Here is a 20,766-nt window from a genome sequence, read left to right as displayed (position 1 = left end):
TTAATGTGAAAAGTGGCACACTTTAAAGAAAATTTCTTTTATTTTTATTGTAGTAAAACAACTCTGAATTTAGCCATTTCCTAATCCTCATTTGATGTTTACAGTGAGTTTTTATTGTGTCAAACCAGGATAAATAAATCATTGAAATATATAGCAGATGTATTTTAAAAGAGCTCAAATTTGAAAGCTTACAAAGCTATGGAAAACTTATGTGATTGTATGTTATGAAGGTACTTTAATAAAGTGCCATATGATTTCGTGTTTTATTGGAATTATAACATTTGTTAATTTGTTTGTTTTCAATATGTAAACAAGTAAAATAATGCTAACTCTAACCACCTGTTACTTTTTTCGTGTTACTTTTTTCATGCACGCCAAGGTTTTTCTTTTGCTTTTTCACTCGTGGTTGTCAGGGGTTCTTTTTCTTGGAATATCATTTGATAGTAGTTACTTTGTTCCATAAATTTGTAACCATGAACAAAATGAAAACCAGCAGTTCAGGACTTGTTGAGTGTTCTTTAAGCTGCGGTCTCACTTACTCCCGGCAGAGATCAGGACCATCCGGTAAGTTACGGTAGTTCCCAACTAACCACCCAGGATGCGCTCCGGATCATCCAGGCAGAGCCCAGGTGAAGCAACGGTTCATGCCGGTGCTTCCCCAGCCGTTCCCGGATGACGCCGGAAGAGCCCCGGTTGACCCAGGCAGAGCCCCGTTCGATCCAGGCAGAGCCCTAGCAGAGCCCAGGACTATCCAGGCAGAGCCCCGGTGGATTGAAAATGATTACATTGATACATAATTTTAATTTAATATAATATCTATTGTTCCAGAATAGTAATTCATGATGATTTTCTAAATAAATCCTTATGCAAGACTGGATAGAAGGGAAATGGGAAGGGTTTTAATACAAACAAGTGCAATCATCGCAAATTGTCGTGATTCTTTTGAAATGAACCGTGCTTTGCCGGAGCTCTACCGGGATCAACCGTAGCTCCATCGTCATCCTCCGGAGCTCTGCCGGCATCCTCCGGGGCTCTGCCGGCATCCTCCGGGGCTCTGCCAACATTCACCGGGGCTCTACCGTAGCTCTACCGGCTATATCATACCCCGGATCATCCACGGTTTGTGCCGGCAGAGCTACGGTACTTCCCCGGTGTAACCCAAGTCGTTCCCGGCAGAGCTAAGGATGAAGCCGGCAAAGCTATACTTCCCGGACCACCCGGTGATATTAAATATTTTATTTCATCCGGGGTCGAATGCCGGATGTTCCCGGATCATCCAGGACGTTGCCGGCAGAGTTACGGGTGTACCCCGGTCGTTCCCGGATCATCCCCGGACGTCTACCAGGGCTCTGCCGGGATGTGAGACTGTAGCTTTACGCCTTGGAATGTCTTACATTTAAAAAGTAATAAAAGAAAAAAAACACGCGAGGCACATTTATCACTTTGGGACAGTTGACAGGATGTTTTTTCGTCATGGACATCTACCATTTATCTGGGGATAAAGGTATTTCAGTAGTGTTGGATGGGGGGAGGTGTTCGTTTTGAAAGTTTCTGTTTTTTTAATTAACAATTTTTTTCATCTGAGTGATTTAAACACGTCTCACTTAAATGATATTCAAACTTTATTTTTCAAAGCATAGTAATGAAAACTGAATGCACAGAAATCAAGTTAGACAATAAAAATATCTTCAGAAGGTTAATGTCCTGTCCTATTTCCCGATAATTTCAACCTCAACATTTGCCCTGAAATAGATAATGTTTGATTAAAAATGTTCAATAAGACAATAATAATAATAAAGACTGATTATCTAGATTTGTTTATACACGATTAAAAATTCATAATAAGTTACTAAAAAAAATCGCACTGAAAGAATGTGACATTTTTTTTTCTTAAATGCGCTAATTTTGATCGAGTTAAATAAATGGTCAGACTCTTAATCTGTATACGTGGGGGGATACTAATCGACGGTCTCCGCAAAATCGACGGTCTTTGACGGTCTCCAAAGACCGTCGAAGACCGTCTATTGTAGGAGACCGTCGATTAGTAGGTTAACACACAAATCGACGGTCTTGCGATGAATTGATAAGAATGATTTAGAAATAATTAATAATAGGTCAATTAACATTTTTCTTTTACGACGATACTTTATTTATGTCAATATTTAAGGATTTTAATGGGGAAAGAAATGATTAGATAAAAAAGGGAAAAATATAAAAAAATATGGGGAAATAAGATATTGTTATGCAGCAAATTAGATAAACAAATTAACAATGAAATATATTGAAAAATGTTATTGAATTTATTAATAAATATCAAGGTCTTATATTTTTATTTTGATCTATATAATTATTGTTAGTAGTAGTTAGTAGTAGTTAGTAGTAGTAGTAGTAGTAGTAGTAGTAGTAGTAGTAGTAGTAGTAGTAGTATCAATATAAATTTGTGAGTTTATGCATATTTGCATATATTCTAAAGACCGTCGAAGACCGTCAATGGGGAGAGACCGTCGATTTGTAGTTTATAGACGCGTTCTCATGGTATAGTTTTATGTCTACAAAGGCCGTCGATTGTAGTAGACGGTTGATTAGCAGGTTACTATACAAATCGACGGTCTCGTGATTATACATTAATTTGATGGATATTACATAGTTATTAATTAGTTTAGCCGGTCAATAAGCAAATTCTCTAAGATAATGATTTATTGATTTCAGTATTTTTTTATAATTTGTAAAATAACAAATACGATTTAAAAATGAATAAGATAAAACATAATTAACATGCCATTATTTTATTTTATTATTATTATTATTTTAAGACAATGAAATATATTGGAATATAAAAATGCTATTAAATTTATTAGAAAATATCAATGTCTAATATTTTTATTTATATCATAAGTAATAGTAGTAATTAGTAGCAGTAGTATTATTTCGATGTTTTAGCTTAAAAAATACATACATAAATTTGTGAGTTTATGCACATTTGTATATATTCTAAAGAACGTCGAAGACCGTCAATGGGGAGAGACCGTCGATTTGTAGTTTATAGACCGTTGATTGTAGGAGACCGTCGATTAGTAGGTTACTATACGAATCGACGGTCTCGTGTTAATCAATGTTGCCAGCCAATAAGCATTTTTTCTAAGACGATAGTTTTTTTGTGTCAAACTTTTTTGATGATTTGTAAAAAAAGAAAGTAAGATATTCCTAAAAAAGGATATAATACAATTAATATGACTTTTTGATGACTGTCAATTAATCGATAGATCATTGTTATTTTTCCAGATTTCCCCTTTTGTATTTATGAGTGGTTTTTATTTGTATTTTTTTAATATCAACTTCATCGATAATATTATCATTTGTATAAGTAATAATAGTATAGTCAGAATAATTTAAACAGAAAAAATATTAATTGTAAGTGTGCACAGGGAGAGACCGTCAATTATAGTCTACAGTAGTTTGATAAATATTGACGGCCTCGTGGAGGCCGTCGATTAGTAGGTTACTACACAAATCGACGGTCTCGTGATTATACATGTATTTAATGGATATTATATAGTTATTAATTAATTTAGCCGGTCAATAAGCAAAACTATTTTTTTTCTCTCTTTTTTTTTCTTTTCATTTTTTTTTATATTTTTTTTTTATTTTCTTGTTTAAGGTCTCAGATTTTATGTTACATGAACTCCCTCTATATTATTATTATTAGTAGTAGTATAATCTCGATATTTTTAATTTAAAAATCTATAAAAATGTGTTAGTTTACGCACAATTGTAAATATTCTAAAGACCCTTGAAGACCGTCAATTGAGAGAGACCGTCGATTAGTAGTATTATAAATATAGACGGTCTCGTGGTATGGTTATGTGGATGTCTTCAAAGACCGTTGATTGTAGGAGACCGTCGATTAGTATGTAATAAAACGAATCGACGGTCTCGTGTTATTAATTTATGTAGCCAGCCAATAAGCATTTTCTCTAAGACGATAGTTTATTTGTTTCAATTTTTTTGGTGATTTGTAAAAAAAAGCAAATACGATATTCCTTTAAAAAAGGATATAATATAATTAATATGATTTTTTTAATGACTGTCAATTAATTGATAGATCATTGTTATTTTTCCAGATTTCCCCTTTTTGTATTTATGAGTGGTTTTGATTTGTATTTTTTTAAATATTAACTTCATCGATAATATCATTTGTATAAGTAACATATACTTTATTTAGAATGACACAGATTACAATATACAAGTATAATGTAATAACATGTGAACAAAGTCAGTAGACAAAATCAAATCAAATGGGTATGAAGAAATGACAGTAATATTATGTAATGCAAATAATCTTTGAAGGTATTTTTGTTATATGGGTATTGCAGTAAATAGTTTTATCAAACTGTAAAAGCATAAGAAAACAGGTATAGAGATTTGCACGAAAATTTCATTTTCTTGATGAATGTGTAATACAGCCGCGCGGTTTTATTGGATAACGAAAATCATGATTTGCGTCGCATTGCTATTTAATTCATGATAAAAACACAAACAAAACTATTGAGCCATGACTGTCTGTACGTCATTGAGGAAAAAAGAAACAAAAAAATAAAAAAAAAACAATAAAAAAAAAAATAAAAAAAAAACTTACACTTTCCTCTTATCTTTTGAAATGTTCAATCAAGTGTTTGACGAAATATGATAAATTTTTTAAAGTAGTTCCGAACGTACATGAAAGAAGAGCTTTAAATTTGACAATATTAGGCCTTTGATAGAATCTTTTTGGGATAAGCTTTGACCTTTTTTCACTGAAGAAAGGGCACTCTAGTAAATAATGCATCTCGTCACCAAGACTATTAGTTTGGCATAACCGGCACTTGCGCTGTTCATGCGGAATAAATGACTGAGTCCAGCGGCCTATTTCAATGGGAAACCTATGGTTACCGGTGCGAAAATGGAATAGGGACAATCTTAATAAACTTGGTAGGGAAAGAAGATATTTCTCAAGGTTAATAGAATCTTTATAACAGCTGTACATTCTGCCTTTATTAGAAGTTTCTAATTTTGAGGACCATTCCTGTTTAAACTGATCTATTAGCGTTGACTTGATCAGTTTGTGGACGTTATAGCCACGTATATTATGTTGGGTTTGCCAAAAATATGAATTACCTGTATTATCTAAAATATTTTTAACAAAATTTATCCACTTATAATTATGATCAGACTGTATCATGTAACTATAGCACATATGTGATATTTTCGATTCATTTGACAGGATTAACTTATTCCAGAATTTAACAATTCGAGATTTTATAGTAATATTTATGGGGTAACGTCCTAGCTCTGCGTACAACATGTATCGGGGAGTACTCTTTCTAGTCTTAGTTATTTTGCGTAGGAAATTAACATGTACTTGTTCAATAAGGTCTAAATTTTCATAACCCCAAATTTCACCTCCGTAAGTAAGGATAGGTAGAATAGTTTGGTCAAAAAGCTTAATCTGGAGATCAATAGGGAGGTCAAGGTTATTTATCCTCATATATAATTGGTGCATGGCTTTATTTGCCTGAATGACAATATTTTTCCTGCAAGACAAAAAACTACCTGAAGAAGAAAATATAACACCTAAATATTTATATTCTTTCACTACCTCTACAACACGGTTATTTATGAAAAAGGAATATCTACTTTGTTTATTGGTGCCAAAAACAATTACTTTAGTCTTAGAAAAATTTATATTGAGTTTCCATGTTTGGCAGTATTTGTAAAAATCATCTAGGCATAACTGAAATGAGTGTTCGTTTTCACCAAGAATAACTGTATCGTCAGCGTATAGTAAGACAAGAATCTTTAAAAATCGGACCGCGTCATCTTCATGAAAATCAATTAATATACCGTTATTAGGTCTTTCGAGAAAACGTTCCAGATCGTTTAAATAAATGGAAAAAAGTATGGGAGATAAATTTTCCCCTTGACGTACCCCCGAGAAGCTCGAGAAAAATGCTGATGTTTGGTCGTTTACTGATACACAAGACTTTATGTCTGAGTACATACTTTTAATGACGTTAAAAATTTTACTATTTACACCGATGCCAAAAAGTTTCCTCCAAAGACCAACACGCCATAACGAATCAAAGGCCGAAGAAAAATCAATAAAAGAACAAAATAACTTTTTCTTTTTAGAGCGTAATTTTTCTATGAGAAAATGAAGGGTGAAAATATGATCATTTGTAGAGTATTTTGCTCTAAAACCAGCCTGATTTTCCTGTAATAATTTATTGTCAGATAAAAATTTGGTTATTCTTTCGTTTAGGACAGCTGTAAAAATCTTTCCTAGGCAACTGAGAATTGTAATGGGTCTGTAGTTTCCCGGATCAACAGGAGAGCCCTTATTTTTGAAAATTGGCTTAATGCAACCTATCAACCAAGTATCTGGTAAAATACCCGTATCAAGAATAACGTTAAACAATGAACAATATATTGGGACCATTAAAGTTCGAGTAGACTTTAAATACTCGTTACTTATAAAATCAAAATGCGAGACAGCTTTACCATTGTTAGACTTCATAATAGCTTTATTTATTTCTGTTTCGGTAATTGGTATGTTAAGATAAGAGCTATCTAGGTTACTAAATGTATTTTGAAAATTTAAATAATCTTCTCCGTCACTATCATCATATTTGGACGAATTCGAGGTTTTAAAAAAGTCAAAGAATTCTGAAATACTCGGTTTTTTCTCCGATTTAGCTTGTGAAAACCTATTAAGAAACCTCCAGTAATCCTTCGGCTTATTTGAACACATCGCACGCAATTTTCGTTCATTTTTAAAGTGATGTTTATTTAGATACGTATTCATAGTCTTTTTATAGTAACTACTAGCCGTTTTCAATCTCGCTTTATTTATGTTATTTTTGTGTAATTGATATGTTTTACGAGCAGTATAATATTTATGACGTGCTTTTCTACAGTGAGGCCCGTACCATGGATATTTTCCGTTTTGAGAGATAGGTTTGGATGAGGATATGTTTTTGTGAGTCGGGAAACTTAAATTTGCAGACAGGGAAAAAACGTCAGAAATTTGTTTATTTATATCATTAATATAAGATTTAACATCACACTCTCGTGGGGTATCGAGCGCTGTTTTGATTTCATTAACCCGTTGGATATCTAAATTATTTACAAATGCTTCTTTCATATTTTCATTCCATTTTGGGGGTTTAGAAGGAAGCTGACGCTGTACAGAATATTGTTCCTGTATGGGTTCTTTAGGACATTGTGGGGCAGAAACTGTCATGGAGAGAAGTGAGTGGCCATCTGAGAATAAAGAATCTACTTCCAGAACATCAAAATTAGATATTAAAGGGAATAAATTTAGTGAACATATAGAGTAATCAATAACCGAACTCTTCCTGAATGTCAATTTACCGATAGACTTATCTTTTCCAACTCTACCGTTCATAATATAAATATTATTATTTTTACATATATCTAGTAATTTTCGTCCCGTTTTATTAACTTTTTTGCACTGCGACGTACGATTTCGCGGGATATCAAAATTTTGAAAACTATCAATTTCATTTAATGAGCTAAGCGTTTCTTCGTCAAAATCTAAGAAATGCGACAAAAAATCATCAAACTCGACAAAATCCTGTAAGTTAGATGTATGGGCATTCGCATCACCAGTAATCAACAAATAATCATATTGGCTACGTTTAACAGATATTTCATTTTCGAGCACAAAAAATTCGTCTTCATTAAAAAATCTAGAATGCTCTGGCGGTATATACATTGACCCGATTACAAGATCGTTATTCTGTATAAAGTTACTAATTTTTATCCAAAAAATGTACTCGCAGTTAGATTCTAATATACTGAATTTATCCTTTAATAAATTATTTACAAAAAAACCAATACCACCAGATTTGCGTTTAAATTTTCTGATCTTGGTTTTGACAAAAAAGTATAATTTGGTATGTCAATTACATCATATTCATCAACTTTAGTCTCTGATAAACACAATATTGAAAATTCCTCTACCATTTTAGCAAACTCAGGGTAGTTAGTTCTAGTTTTTAATCCACATACGTTTAAGGTACCTATTTTTAAGCTCATATTCGAATCTTTAAAGTCAAAATCATGCAAAATATCTAAGTTCTGAACTTGTTGATCAATAGTACATGTATTCAGGTTTAGGACGTCTTGTATATTCATGTTATTTATTTGATAAATATTTGAGTTATCACTATCACTTATATTATAATTTGAATTGACACAATTTTTTTCACTGATATTCAAATCCACATTGAATTGATGATTATTATCAGAATTTTCACCCGTAAAATCCACATTATAGATTTGACTAATAGACAAGTTTTCGCCGTCGCTTATGTCAGGAAGAAAACTGGCACTAATATTTTCACTAGGTTTTAAATCCACAGTATATTCTTTAGTATAATTCACATTACCACTTGTTAAGCTCCCGCGGCTATTAAAGGAAGTTTTATTCATATAATTACTCTGCTTAGATTTTAAATGTTTACAAACAACATAGGTAGAACAACTTGGTAGATTAATACATTCGTCACAAAGGTATACAATACCCGCACCACGCTATTTATCTTTGTCCGTCGGTGAAGGCCCGTCCTCGGTGCGATTATTTGTTTCGAGCTGATTGAGTGGTGGGTGCACATTCAACAGATAGCCCCCTTGTGAAGAGGCCTTTGGTTCTCCTGTGTATACACTGTCGTGACGACGATGGTTGCCTTGGTTTGATGTAGTCAAATCTATATTGGCTTTGCCAACCGTAGCAACATTGGGCTCCTGTTCGCTGTCGCTGGGGTTCCCCTCCATGATATCAGGTTCATGAGAAAAGGAGCTTGCAAGTGAAGCCTCGACAGTTCGCTTGAATTTCTCTTGAATTCGTTCCATGATATTTGAATTGCGAGAACCTCGTAAAATTTCATACCAATCGGGGAAAAGATTTTTAACAGTTTTTCCATTGATAACAAGTGCAGCTGGAAATTTCAATTTAACGTTTTCTTTGCCATATTTATCCCTAGCATTTTTAAAGTCCGGCCAAAGCTCTTGACGGGCCTCCCTAATTTCCCTGGGGTAATCACGAGATATACCATATGATGAATTTTTCAGAAGGTATGCCTTATCCATGATAATGTCTGTGACAAAAGGGTCGCTGAACGATACTAGTAATAATAGTATAGTCAGAATAATTTAAACAGAAAAAATGTTAATTTGTAAGTTTGCACACAATTGTCTAAAACCGTCGAAGACCGTCAACAGGGAGACCGTCGATTATAGTCTACAGTAGTTTGATAAATATTGACGGTCTCGTGGAGACCGTCGATTAGTAGGTTACTACACAAATCGACGGTCTCGTGATTATACATGAATTTAATGGATATTATATAGTTATTAATTAAGTTAGCCGATCAATAAGCAAAACATTGTTTTTTCTCTCTTTATTCTTTTCCTTTTTCTTTTTTTTCTTGTTTAAGGTCAAAGATTTTATGTTACATGAACTCTCTCTATATTATTATTATAAGTAGTAGTATAATCCCGATATTTTTAATTTAAAAATCTATAAAAATGTGTTAGTTTACGCACAATTGTATATATTCTAAAGACTGTCAAAGACCGTCAATGGAGAGAGACCGTGGATTAGTAGTTTCATAAATATCGACGGTCTCGTGGTATGGTTATGTCTCCAAAGACCGTTGATTGTAGGAGACCGTCGATTAGTAGGTTACTATACGAATCGACGGTCTCGTGTTATTAATTTATGTTATTAAGTATCAAAATATTAATACCGTCGTTAAAATTGCCTATGCATGGTGAATTGATTTTTCCACATATTAAACAAGCAAGACTGCTCTATGTAGTCTTAATAGTAAATACCACACATTGACTTGATTGCAGTAACAAACTTTGTACTAATGTTTTCATTCAATAACTTTCTCCATAATAAAACCCAATGCCACGTTACTTTAGTAATTATTCTAGAATATTATTTCAAATTAACAAATATTTATATTATAGTGTTGAGGATAAACTGTTTTAAACATAATTAAATACACATGTTTACATAGCAGACATATCATCAGGAAAAAAATCTACACATAAACAGATGTCATGTGCATTGGCCTTTTAAGGCTTCAAAATTCAACACCTACTTGATATCATGCGCTTACAGTCGGGGATGGGGGGGGGGGGGGGCGGTAGCCAGACCTAGTTCTGTTTGACATATGACATTAAAGGAGGGAAATTGACCAACAACAAAAAGAACATTTAAAATGAACTATGGTTCAGTTTATAAGTAAATAACAGGATATGTTTTCAGTGGATAGAAAGATGTTTGATGATACCGAAAACGGTTTTAAACGTAAAAAGTTTTGTTATATAGTTTAACTGATAAGAACCAATTCTGTCTTTTGAGAAGACAGATTTATTAAACATTGTTTCACACTTTAAGACAACTTCTTTTCTTTTTCAAATCAACCAAAAATTAACAAGGTTTTATTACAGAAATTAAGGTCGTTACCCTTTATATAATTTAATGAAGTCTCCTCCTCGCATGTACAAATATAATACACAAAATCCATGTCCAATACAACCCAAATACAAACCACTTTATTTTAAATTGTCATAGATTACATAATATACAGTTAACATGTTTCAGGCAATAACACGTGAAAGGAAAGCAACATAGATATTTAGTATGGGTATCATCTTGATCATAAATAGTCTAATTAATTATATGTATTTTTGTTTTAGTGTTTATGTATTCGAGGTGGAAAGCAGATTGTATTTATTTAAAAGTGGTAAAAAATAATCGTTTGAATCAGGGTCTTTCAAATAGAATTCTATTTGAAAGACCCTGTTTGAATCAATCTGTTGGAGCGGATTGTTAATTTGTAATAAGGGCAAATAATCGAAAACTGATAAGAGATTTGTAACTTGAATATATTGTAGCCATCTATTTATTACACTAATTGTCGCAATCTCTGTGGGCGGAGTATTAGTTAATTATCGAGAATTAGCCAATCAATTAGCATGTGTGCGTTACCAAATTATATTACCCGTAACATTTTATTGGTCATTTGAAAGCTTTTTAGTAATATAGCAATATTATAGTCCTGCTTAAATTAATATTTACATTTAACGATCATTAAATTTTTTCCTGGCTTAGAAAGGGCAGAGTTTAATTTATGGCTTTAGTTTATGTCACATGAAATAAGTAACGTTGAATGTTTACTTTAAAAAATATATAAATATTCACAATTCAGCTGAAATTCGTATTGCCACTTTGAGGACTAATGTTTGAAATATTCATGCTATGTATATGATTGAGGAAATAGCAGAGGTAACATATGTTACCAACTGCCCGACAAACATATGCATGGCGATTGGCAGGCACGCTGGTATGGCACAAAACCGTGTTAGCTTTTGCACACTATACTTCAGAAATGAAAAAAAAAATACTTCTTTAGAAAGGTCAAACATTAGTTTATCGTTTAAATAGTAGTTCTAGAGCATGCACAATGTTTGTAATCTGAAGAAAATAGCGCTAAATGTAAAATGTTATAAAAGTAGCAAAATGTAAAAAAGTTATATTTTGAATTCCATACAAAATACGAAATACTAATTACGACACTATATAAATTCACTTACTGCCAAAAAGGAGCCGATGAAGACGACAGGTCAGGTAATTGGCGAAAGAGTAACATATTGGAAACTATAAAAGTACGGCAAAAATGTCATGATTCTGGAAAATATAAATGAAAACATTTCTGGTGCATAATGGGCTTTTAAGCTTGTTTATTTTCAGCATTGATAATCAAATTACATTTGAATCAAATGTGTCACAAGAATGATTACTTTCATCTTCATTTATAACATTCAACAATTATATCATTAAACCAAATAAACATTAAATTGAATATGTACTGTATATTTGTGTATATGTATATTACGAAAATCAAAATGTTCTTCTTCTTCTTTATTATTTTTATATGTAATATTGTAAAAATGTGATATTCATGTATATGTTTATTACAATTCTTAAATAACTAATCTTTTGAAGTATTTAACTAATCCGGAGAGACAACATATGGATCATGTGTTATTTATAAAATACTTTTTTGTGCAAATTGTCTAATAAACATAAGACCTTTCAGGAAATACATGTAGTATTGATATTTTTCCATGCAATATTTGATCTGTATACATAATTCTTTGCTATTAACATTATTCCATAATTGATTGCATAAATGTCTACAATGTTCATGTTGTATTTTCACTTATGTACTTTGCCAGAGAAAGGATCGATCCTTTGATCCACTGATTTACGTGACTTGGTCAGTTAGAACATTAGACAAAATACGGTTCCAATGTTTCGATGTTATGCCACTAATGTTACTTATATATTTTGTATAAATAAACTTTTGATGCTTTTAATGGATTTACTGAATAGTATTATTCAATGTATAGGTGTATTATGGTATTTTTTTGTTGACTTCGATGAACATCTCAGTGTTTGAAATTATTTTTTGTCCGATAGTATTTTAAAAGGAATCATAACACATTTACTTTGGTAAATCGGCCAACTGTTAATCAGTCTAGTAAATCGACTGTTCATAAAAATTATCTAAAACACTCAGCCGGTTAAAATTCATAAGTACGTGTTTACAAAATTAAATTGGTCGCGCGGCTATGTCGCTCCTGAACATTCAATTTTGTAAATACGTACTTATAAACTTTAACCTATACATAAACTGACAAAATATCATCATATCTAAAAATTCAAATAGAGATTATATGTAGAAAATTATATGATTATGTAAGGATCCTTAGATTTTGAAATTGAGTAGCGAAACAAAAACAGAAAATTATGTTAGTGACAATGAAATCTTAAATCATTCTTCGGGTTTTATGTGCGAAATTCAGATTTTTTGTTTGTTTGTTTGATTCGGTTCCTTAATCTAGCTGTATAGCTTCCTCACGTGAAAGAATCCGAAGTCCCTGTCGGGATTCGAACCCACAGCGGTGAGAGGCAAGTGGTAATTCATTTTTTATAATATATAAATTTGTTCATGAATTGTTAAGACTGATTGAGAAAATTGCATGCCATTGCACAACGTTGCATTATATGTCATTATGTATTGTTTACATACGTGTATTTGATATGATTCACGACAAAACTTAACGTTATTCTTTTTAAAATAACCTTCACATACATCAGACATGATGTTATTGGTATTAGTTTCGTAGTAAGCAGATCTATTTGAATATTTATTCTTAATTTTTATTTGAACTTTTATAGAAATATTCAGGCATGATAGTTTCACCCATTTGTTTATTTATTTACTCATTAAATTTACATTTTTTACGGCTGCGTTTTTATTGACGCTAAAAATTATAAACGAAAAAATGTCATATGTTCTGGATATTCTGGGACCTTATAATATTTAATGTGATTATGAACAGATAGACCGGTAATGAAAATAAGTGGATTTGTTTTAACCTTTTTCCCTTTTCAAAGCATTGTGTTATAGCCAGGATAAATGTTTCGTACCTGCAACAGAACTTATTATTTCCATTTGTAGATAATTATTGACTTTTGTTTATAAACTAACTTACTCTATCTATCATTATATTTGATACCTGAATAAATATACCGATTTATAGCTTTAGATTGACAGCAAATTAAAATACTTTCAATTCATGCACCATTGTCTTAGAAAGGAAAATGGTGGACTTCGCAGGCATCTTGGCGTGAAACTGATAACGATCGCTGATTAGCTTAATTATTTCTGTGACCCCTGACAGCTTGATTGACAGGCGGCGTAATGTTTATTTTCTTCACATTAGCTGGTTTTATTTTACATTGCATTTAAGTGCATTTTTGTTGTTGTTTATATTTGCATTTTGTATATTACCAAAACCATTATTTTTGCCTTTTTTATTTGTTAATTTAACAGGTTTTATTATTTTAAACTCGTTTTTTTTGCATTCATTAAAAAGTAGGCCATTTTATTAACAGCTATTTTAGTTTTAAAATTTTATTCCAGACAGATTTTTAAAACCAAAATTGTGCTATTAAGAAATCGATTCTCATAAATTTCTGAAATATTTTTTTTGTAACTTGTCTACTTTTTCTGGTGCAAAGTTGCCAAATTTATTATAAAATATTCTCTCTTTTTTCATTATTCCATAAATTGATTTCATAATTGACGAAATGTAATAACTGAACGCTCTCAACAAATTATATTTCCACGGAGAAAAACAAAAAACATTTTTATGTTAAAGATTATTTTATTTTTAGAAAAAATGCTTATTGACCACATTTTACCTATTTCGCAATTCCAATTATGTAATAAATCTCGTATAATAACCTAATAATGGACGGTTCTACCGTTGACGGTCTTTTGTTGTGAATATTTTTACATATCTTAAGTCAAAAATGTATTTATTTCATTAAGACAATTAACTGATCATTGTTGAATTACAACTGAACAAACACAACATCTAAATTCTATAAATATATTAATAACCATTGAAAATTTCAATTTTTTTTATTATTACTCTATTTTTTCATCAAAAATATCCGTTAATCACTCTAAACTATTGACATAAATCACTGAAAAGTGTTATTGCCTATTGGTCATTCTGTCTAATTTCGTATATAATCTGGAGACCGTCGATTTGTGTTATAACCGACTAATCGACGGTCTCCTACAATTGACGGCCTTCGACGGTCTTTGGAGACCGGGGACCGTCGAAGACCGGAGACCGGAGACCGTCGATTAGTATCCCCCGTATACGTGCCACTGCTGAACATCGAAGACGCCGCCGACTTTAATCGGCACATAACTTGACCCATTTACTAATGATAGTTGCTTAATAAAGCGATTTCAATGTCACAAAATTGCTTATTTGAATCATTTGTTGAACCTTGAAGAAAAACGGTGTACTTTCAACAATTATTTCTGTCTGGAACAGTTGAAACTAGCGTAATTCTTTGAATAATTTTATATTAATGTTAGTAACACAAATATTCTTATTTAGAATAACGCTAAAAAAGTCCAAACTATTGTTTTTACTTGAAGCAATCAAAGTCATATTAGTTAATCAAATAAAAATACTCAGTTTCAGGGGCAGATAACTCATACTTGTGCTATATTGAAACCTTTCAAAATGGCGTAATTGTATAACTAATTCTTTTCTCTATTCACGGTCCTTACTTTTTCATTCCTTGTCACAATCCTAGCTTTTGAGTTATCTGCCCCTGAAAGTGAGTTTTTGCTTGATTTGTATATACAAGTATGTTTTAAAATATATAAATTTGGAAAAAAATAGTCTTATACATGTATATAAATGCTCAAGAGTAAAAAAAATGTTGTTAACCTTCTCTCACATAGCGGTTTAAAAAGATGTGTGCATGCTTCATCGACCCATTGGTACTTGAAGCCGGCCCATATGGCAGCACAGTTTCCGACGCTACCCTCGTTGGGTTGACCTGCTCCCCAGTCTGTAAAGCTTGCAATGCTAGAGCTTTTGTACCATGTCCACGCTCCTTCTATAATCTCATCGGTCAGGCCAATCCAGTGTCGAGCATCTGCATATTCGTGTTTTAATGATAAAATATGAAAACAAAAGTTCAACAAGGAAGGGCGGGATTCAACGAATGCATAAGAATTAAAGTCAATATCAAAATAAGGACATTCAATTCGATGCCAATAACATACTAGTACATGTAAATGAATACTTATTCAATTAGTAAGATGAATCAACACGTACACTGTCTGTTCTTGTAGATGGGAATTCATTATAAAGCAATAATTGGCCAATACTTTAATTAATCAAAGGCGGTTCGTATAGGTTTTTTTCCTGAAGTAGAAACGAAACTAGGAAACATAATTTTTCGAAGCTTTGCAAGGTTAAAGATTACCATAATCGAAACAAATGTATGAAAAGATTGGGGCTCACGGTCAAAGTTTTTGAGTTATCTCTTCCATTTTCCCTTGTTTTAAGCAATTTTTTATGAGAAGGTAACTCGAAACTGAAACCGCAACCCCTAATTTTATTTAAGATTTGAGTTTTTATTTTTTAATCCCTGACATTGTTTATCATAATTCAAACAAATACATAAAAAGATTGGGGTTAGCTCCGGGTCAAAGTTTTTGAGTTATCTCTCCCTTGTTTTTCCTTGTTTTAAGCAATTTTTATGAGAAGATACCTCGAAACTGAAGCAGCAACACCTAATTTGATTGAAAATTTGTGTTTATAATTTTTAATCCCTGACATTGTGCAAAATTTGCCAAAGTTATATGTAACTGATTTTATTCTATAGTTGTTGACTTCTCTGCAAGTTACGCCCCTTTTGTGAGGAAATGGCAGAAGGCTTATTCATTGATGCAAAGCAAAAGTGAATGTGGCATATAATTATACCCCGCACAACAAAGCTGTAAGGGGGGTATACTGGAATCAGCTTGTCCGTCCGTCCGTCCGTCCGGCCGTCCGTCCGGCTGTCCGTCGGTTTTTTCTTGTCCGCCCAATAACTTAAGATTCCTTTGACCCTTAGTCTTCATATTTGGCATGGAGGTTAGTCATGATTAGTAGATGACCCCTATTGATTTTGAGGTTACTAGGTCAAAGGTCAAGGTCACAGGGGCCTTGACTTCAAAAAGCTTGTCCGCCCAATAACTTAAGATTCCTTTGACCCACAGTCTTCATATTTGGCATGGAGGTTAGTCATGATTAGTAGATGACCCCTATTGATTTTGAGGTCACTATGTCAAAGGTCAAGGTCACAGGGGCCTTGACTTCAAAAAGCTTGTCCGCCCAATAACTTAAGATTCCTTTGACCCTTAGTCTTCATATTTGGCATGGAGGTTAGTCATGATTAGTAGATGACCCCTATTGATTTTGAGGTCACTAGGTCAAAGGTCAAGGTCACAGGGGCCTTGACTTCAAAAAGCTTGTCCGCCCAATAACTTAAGATTCCTTTGACCTACAGTCTTCATATTTGGCATGGAGGTAAGTCATGAGTAGTAGATGACCCCTAGTGATTTTGAGGTCACCAGGTCAAAGGTCAAGGTCACAGGGGCATTGACTTCAAAAAGCTTGTCCGCCCAATAACTTAAGATTCCTTTGACCCACAGTCTTTATATTTGGCATGGAGGTTAGTCATGATTAGTAGATGACCCCTATTGATTTTGAGGTCATCAGGTCAAAGGTCAAGGTCACAGGGGCCTTGATTTCAAAAAGCTTGTCCGCCCAATAACTTAAGATTCCTTTGACCCACAGTCTTCATATTTGGAATGGAGGTTAGTCATGATTAGTAGATGACCCCTATTTATTTTGAGGTCACCAGGTCAAAGGTCAAGGTCACAGGGACTTTGACTTCAAAAAGTTTGTCTGCCCAATAACTTTAGATTCCTTTGACCCACAGTCTTCATATTTGGCATGGATGTTGGTCATGACTATAAGGTGACCCCTATTGAAGCTTTTCTTCTCAATTGCTAAAGTATGTCCTGTCCGCAATGTATTGATTTTGACATTTTCACATTTGAAGCATGTAGAATACATAACTTAGCAATGCACTGGCTTAGTAACCTCAGATTTGGCAGGGAGGTTGTCCTTGAGCTCTAAATGGCCACAGTTGATTCTGACAAAGTGGTATGCGGGGGTATTCACGCCATGATAGTGGCAGTTCTAGTTGTTTTTAACTTTTCATAATGATTTAACATAAGTTAAAAAGAATAATATAAAATAAAATGTTGGTATGGTTGGTTTTGAGTTATCTGCTCACGAAAATGACCTGAAAGAGTAAAAAACCTGACTTTCTGGGACAGATAACCTAAAAAAACTATAGACTCTGAATCTGTTTTTTTTCCTTAAATTTGTTTTAATGAAGCTATTCTTTGATCATGCAAAATTTAGAAGAAAAAATATGTTCCCTAGCTTCTTCTTCTTCGTCTATTGTAAAAAAACACGAAGAATCTATAGACGTTACGTCGTTAAATTGATATTTACGTTATTAAAGCCGTGATAATATTTAGTAAATATACTTTTACCTTTTAAAGTTTGAAGATGACTTTTAATGAAAGTGTTTTCGGATGACGTCTCAATAACAACTAAATTGGCGTCATAGTGGGTGCAGAATCTCTGAAGGTTTCAAAATAAAACATGATCATGCTTTCACCTTAGTGCAATGACTGGTTATCTCCTTTTCAATTTAGGAGGACTTAAACCGTTAATGCACTAAGGTGACGATGTAAAACATAATGTTTTCTATATTATCTTTTGTCCCAGGCCAAAGAAGCACGCAGCGTAAATTTAAGAAGTGACTAGGAGTTCAAACCAAAGGAAAGTCAAGTGTTATATTCTGAAGTTAAAGAGATGAAAATCGACAGTGTAATCTTAAATTTGAAATACAATGTAATAGCAAATGCCATTACGTGTACGTTGTTTAGATATTACAAATTATCTTTAAAAACTATACACTAATGTAGAGGTTGAATGTGTTGTTTTTTTCTTGTTTTTTTTTTTTTTTTTTTTTTTTTTTGGTTGGTTGGTTGGATGGATGGTTGAACTCATACTTGTGCTATTTTGAAACCTTTCAAAATTGCTGTACAAATTTAATCCACAGCAAAATGCATATTATTTAGAATAACGATAGTGAATCTAATTTAACTGCAAATACATAATATGAATTAGTGCTATAATTAACCCTTTCCCCCATGAGCATATTGTGAAAAATGGCCATTTTCACTGAAAAGCCTCCTGTTACAAGTTCAAACTGCTATGAAACTATGAAAAATGCTTCAATACTAATCAAACTTGGCACAAATGTTGACTGGACCATTGCCTTTGTAACGACATGCTCAGTCTTAAATTTCCTGTTACCATGGCAACGAGGGGACATCTCAAAATTGCCAAAAATCACTATTTTGCCTCGATTTTTTCCATCAAAATTTATTTCAAAGTGCTGCAACTTCTAAAGGGATTGAGATAGAGTCAAAGGCTTTTCAGCGTTGGTTACACGTTACCTTATGATCGACCTGGGGTCATTTTAAGCCTCTCACAAGTCCAAAATTTTCTTGGCGATGAGGGGGACTCCGCCCCCCTTCAAACCCCCCAAACAGAAGGGGGCACATCCCCCTTCTGGCAACCCCCTGATGTAATATTTGGATGGGGGCGGCGCCGAAAAAATGGTCACTTTTTTTAACAACATTTCTCAAACGAAAGACAGTGTTTGGGGCCTAAATAGGGCATTTTTTCACTGTTTGAGGCCTCAAAAAAGGGGGGGGGGGGGGCAAAAAGCCGTCGAAACACGCTTATATAAGGGAAAAGGTTAATCTGTCATTGTGGAAAATAAAATGTTTTCCGATTTTAAGAGGTATTTTTTTTAAACAGGCCGTCTCATAAAAAAAAGACAAGACCAACATGCGCATGTTCATCTCTGATAATCAAGCAGTCCAACAAATCATCTGCGCATTTAATCTTACCTCAGCTTCCTGGAAATCTAGGTCATGGTGGCCGAAGAAATAACACGAGCCATTAAAAGTCGTCCACCCATCTGGACAGCATGATCCATTCACTTTGCCTAGATAAAACAATTATTAGAACGATTATAATATCACATAACAGTACTATCAAACCATACCCAGGCTAACATCGACCCATCGGACCGTACAAACACTGATGACATTGATATACCGTACAAATGCCAATATCAGACCGAACAAATGCCAATATCAGACCGAACAAATGCCAATATCAGACATGTACAAGTACCAATATCAGACCGAACAAATGCCAATATCAGACCGAGCAAATGCCAATATCAGAAAGAACAAATCGCACACGTAGAAATGCCAATATCAGGCAGTGCAGAGGCTAATAGCAGACCGTATTTAAGCTGATATTAAACCGAAAATAGGCTACAAACAAATCGTACATAGGTTTTGCGCCACAGTTTACATGTTTTATACCGGAAAATAAATAGAAAAAAATATTTGACTTACCTAGGATGAGACAGGAGGCAATTACACATACAAAATATATCTTGAAGTGTGACATATTTGTATCTAACCTTTTATCTTTAACGTGTATATACGTATACCAGATAAGAAAACAAACAATGAAATAGTTAAAGAAATTAGGCTATCATTTAACTGAAACAAAACTTTTGAAGAAAACCATCTGGTCCTACAAGGAAAAGTGTTGTTTCAATTTAAATAAAACCAGAATGTTTTCTCTTAAAATAAAAACTTTATTTTATATAAAGATTCCTTCAACGCCTTACTTTTCTTATTAAATGTACATGTACTTGCGAATTGACGGTAATCTGGATCTTCTTGAAATTTTGTTTCTTCTCAATTTTAACAGCAAATTTACAGATCATAAATCACATTATTGAGAAAGAAGGAGAAAAAAAGAAGAAAGAAAAGAGGGAGGATAAGAAAGGGGATGAGAAGGATTAGAAAGATAAGAAAATGAAGAAGATGAGGAGAAAAGGAAGAAGTAAAGAAAAAGGAGAGAGAGAGAGTGAGAAATAAAAAAGATACATACACAAACAATATTTATTTCTTATAAAACAGAAGTTATGTATACATATGTATAAGCTAAAACAGATATTCATTTTACTAACTATATCTCTCTTAATATATTTTTAAGTTCAAACATAATTATGTTTGTGTTATATTTGACACTTATTATCAGCCAAACTTGAAACAATATTCTAACCAATCCGAAATGGCC

The 20,766-nt window shown here is 33.0% G+C and overlaps 1 protein-coding gene across 1 annotated transcript; it reads right to left on the bottom strand.

The window, feature by feature from the left end:
* Positions 1-1,611: 1,611 nt before the first annotated feature.
* Positions 1,612-20,176, bottom strand: LOC132729948 (perlucin-like protein). The gene is made up of 5 exons (XM_060715783.1): positions 20,031-20,176; positions 19,512-19,609; positions 18,078-18,168; positions 15,406-15,616; positions 1,612-1,743 (listed from the first exon to the last, which is right to left on the bottom strand). The coding sequence occupies exons 1-5, from the start codon at positions 20,083-20,085 to the stop codon at positions 1,710-1,712; spliced, it is 489 nt and encodes a 162-aa protein (XP_060571766.1). The 5' UTR covers positions 20,086-20,176; the 3' UTR covers positions 1,612-1,709.
* Positions 20,177-20,766: the final 590 nt, after the last annotated feature.

Source organism: Ruditapes philippinarum, unplaced genomic scaffold (assembly GCF_026571515.1).
Source record: "Ruditapes philippinarum isolate M1 unplaced genomic scaffold, ASM2657151v2 ctg5778_1_1_1_1, whole genome shotgun sequence".
Taxonomy (NCBI): domain Eukaryota; kingdom Metazoa; phylum Mollusca; class Bivalvia; order Venerida; family Veneridae; genus Ruditapes; species Ruditapes philippinarum.
The sequence above is the reverse complement of the archived record's forward strand: the minus strand, read 5'-3'. Positions and strand labels throughout refer to the sequence as shown.

What these genes read in the sequence shown, in the direction of transcription:
- LOC132729948 (XM_060715783.1), bottom strand. Translation starts at nt 20,085, where the DNA reads ATGTCACACTTCAAGATATATTTTGTATGTGTAATTGCCTCCTGTCTC. An exon ending in TGCCTCCTGTCTCATCCTAG is followed by an intron (nt 19,610 to 20,030) that starts GTAAGTCAAATA and finishes TGTTTTATCTAG; the next exon opens with GCAAAGTGAATGGATCATGC. An exon ending in AAACCGCTATGTGAGAGAAG is followed by an intron (nt 1,744 to 15,405) that starts GTTAACAACATT and finishes TATCTATTTCAG; the next exon opens with GGCAAATGTTGAGGTTGAAA.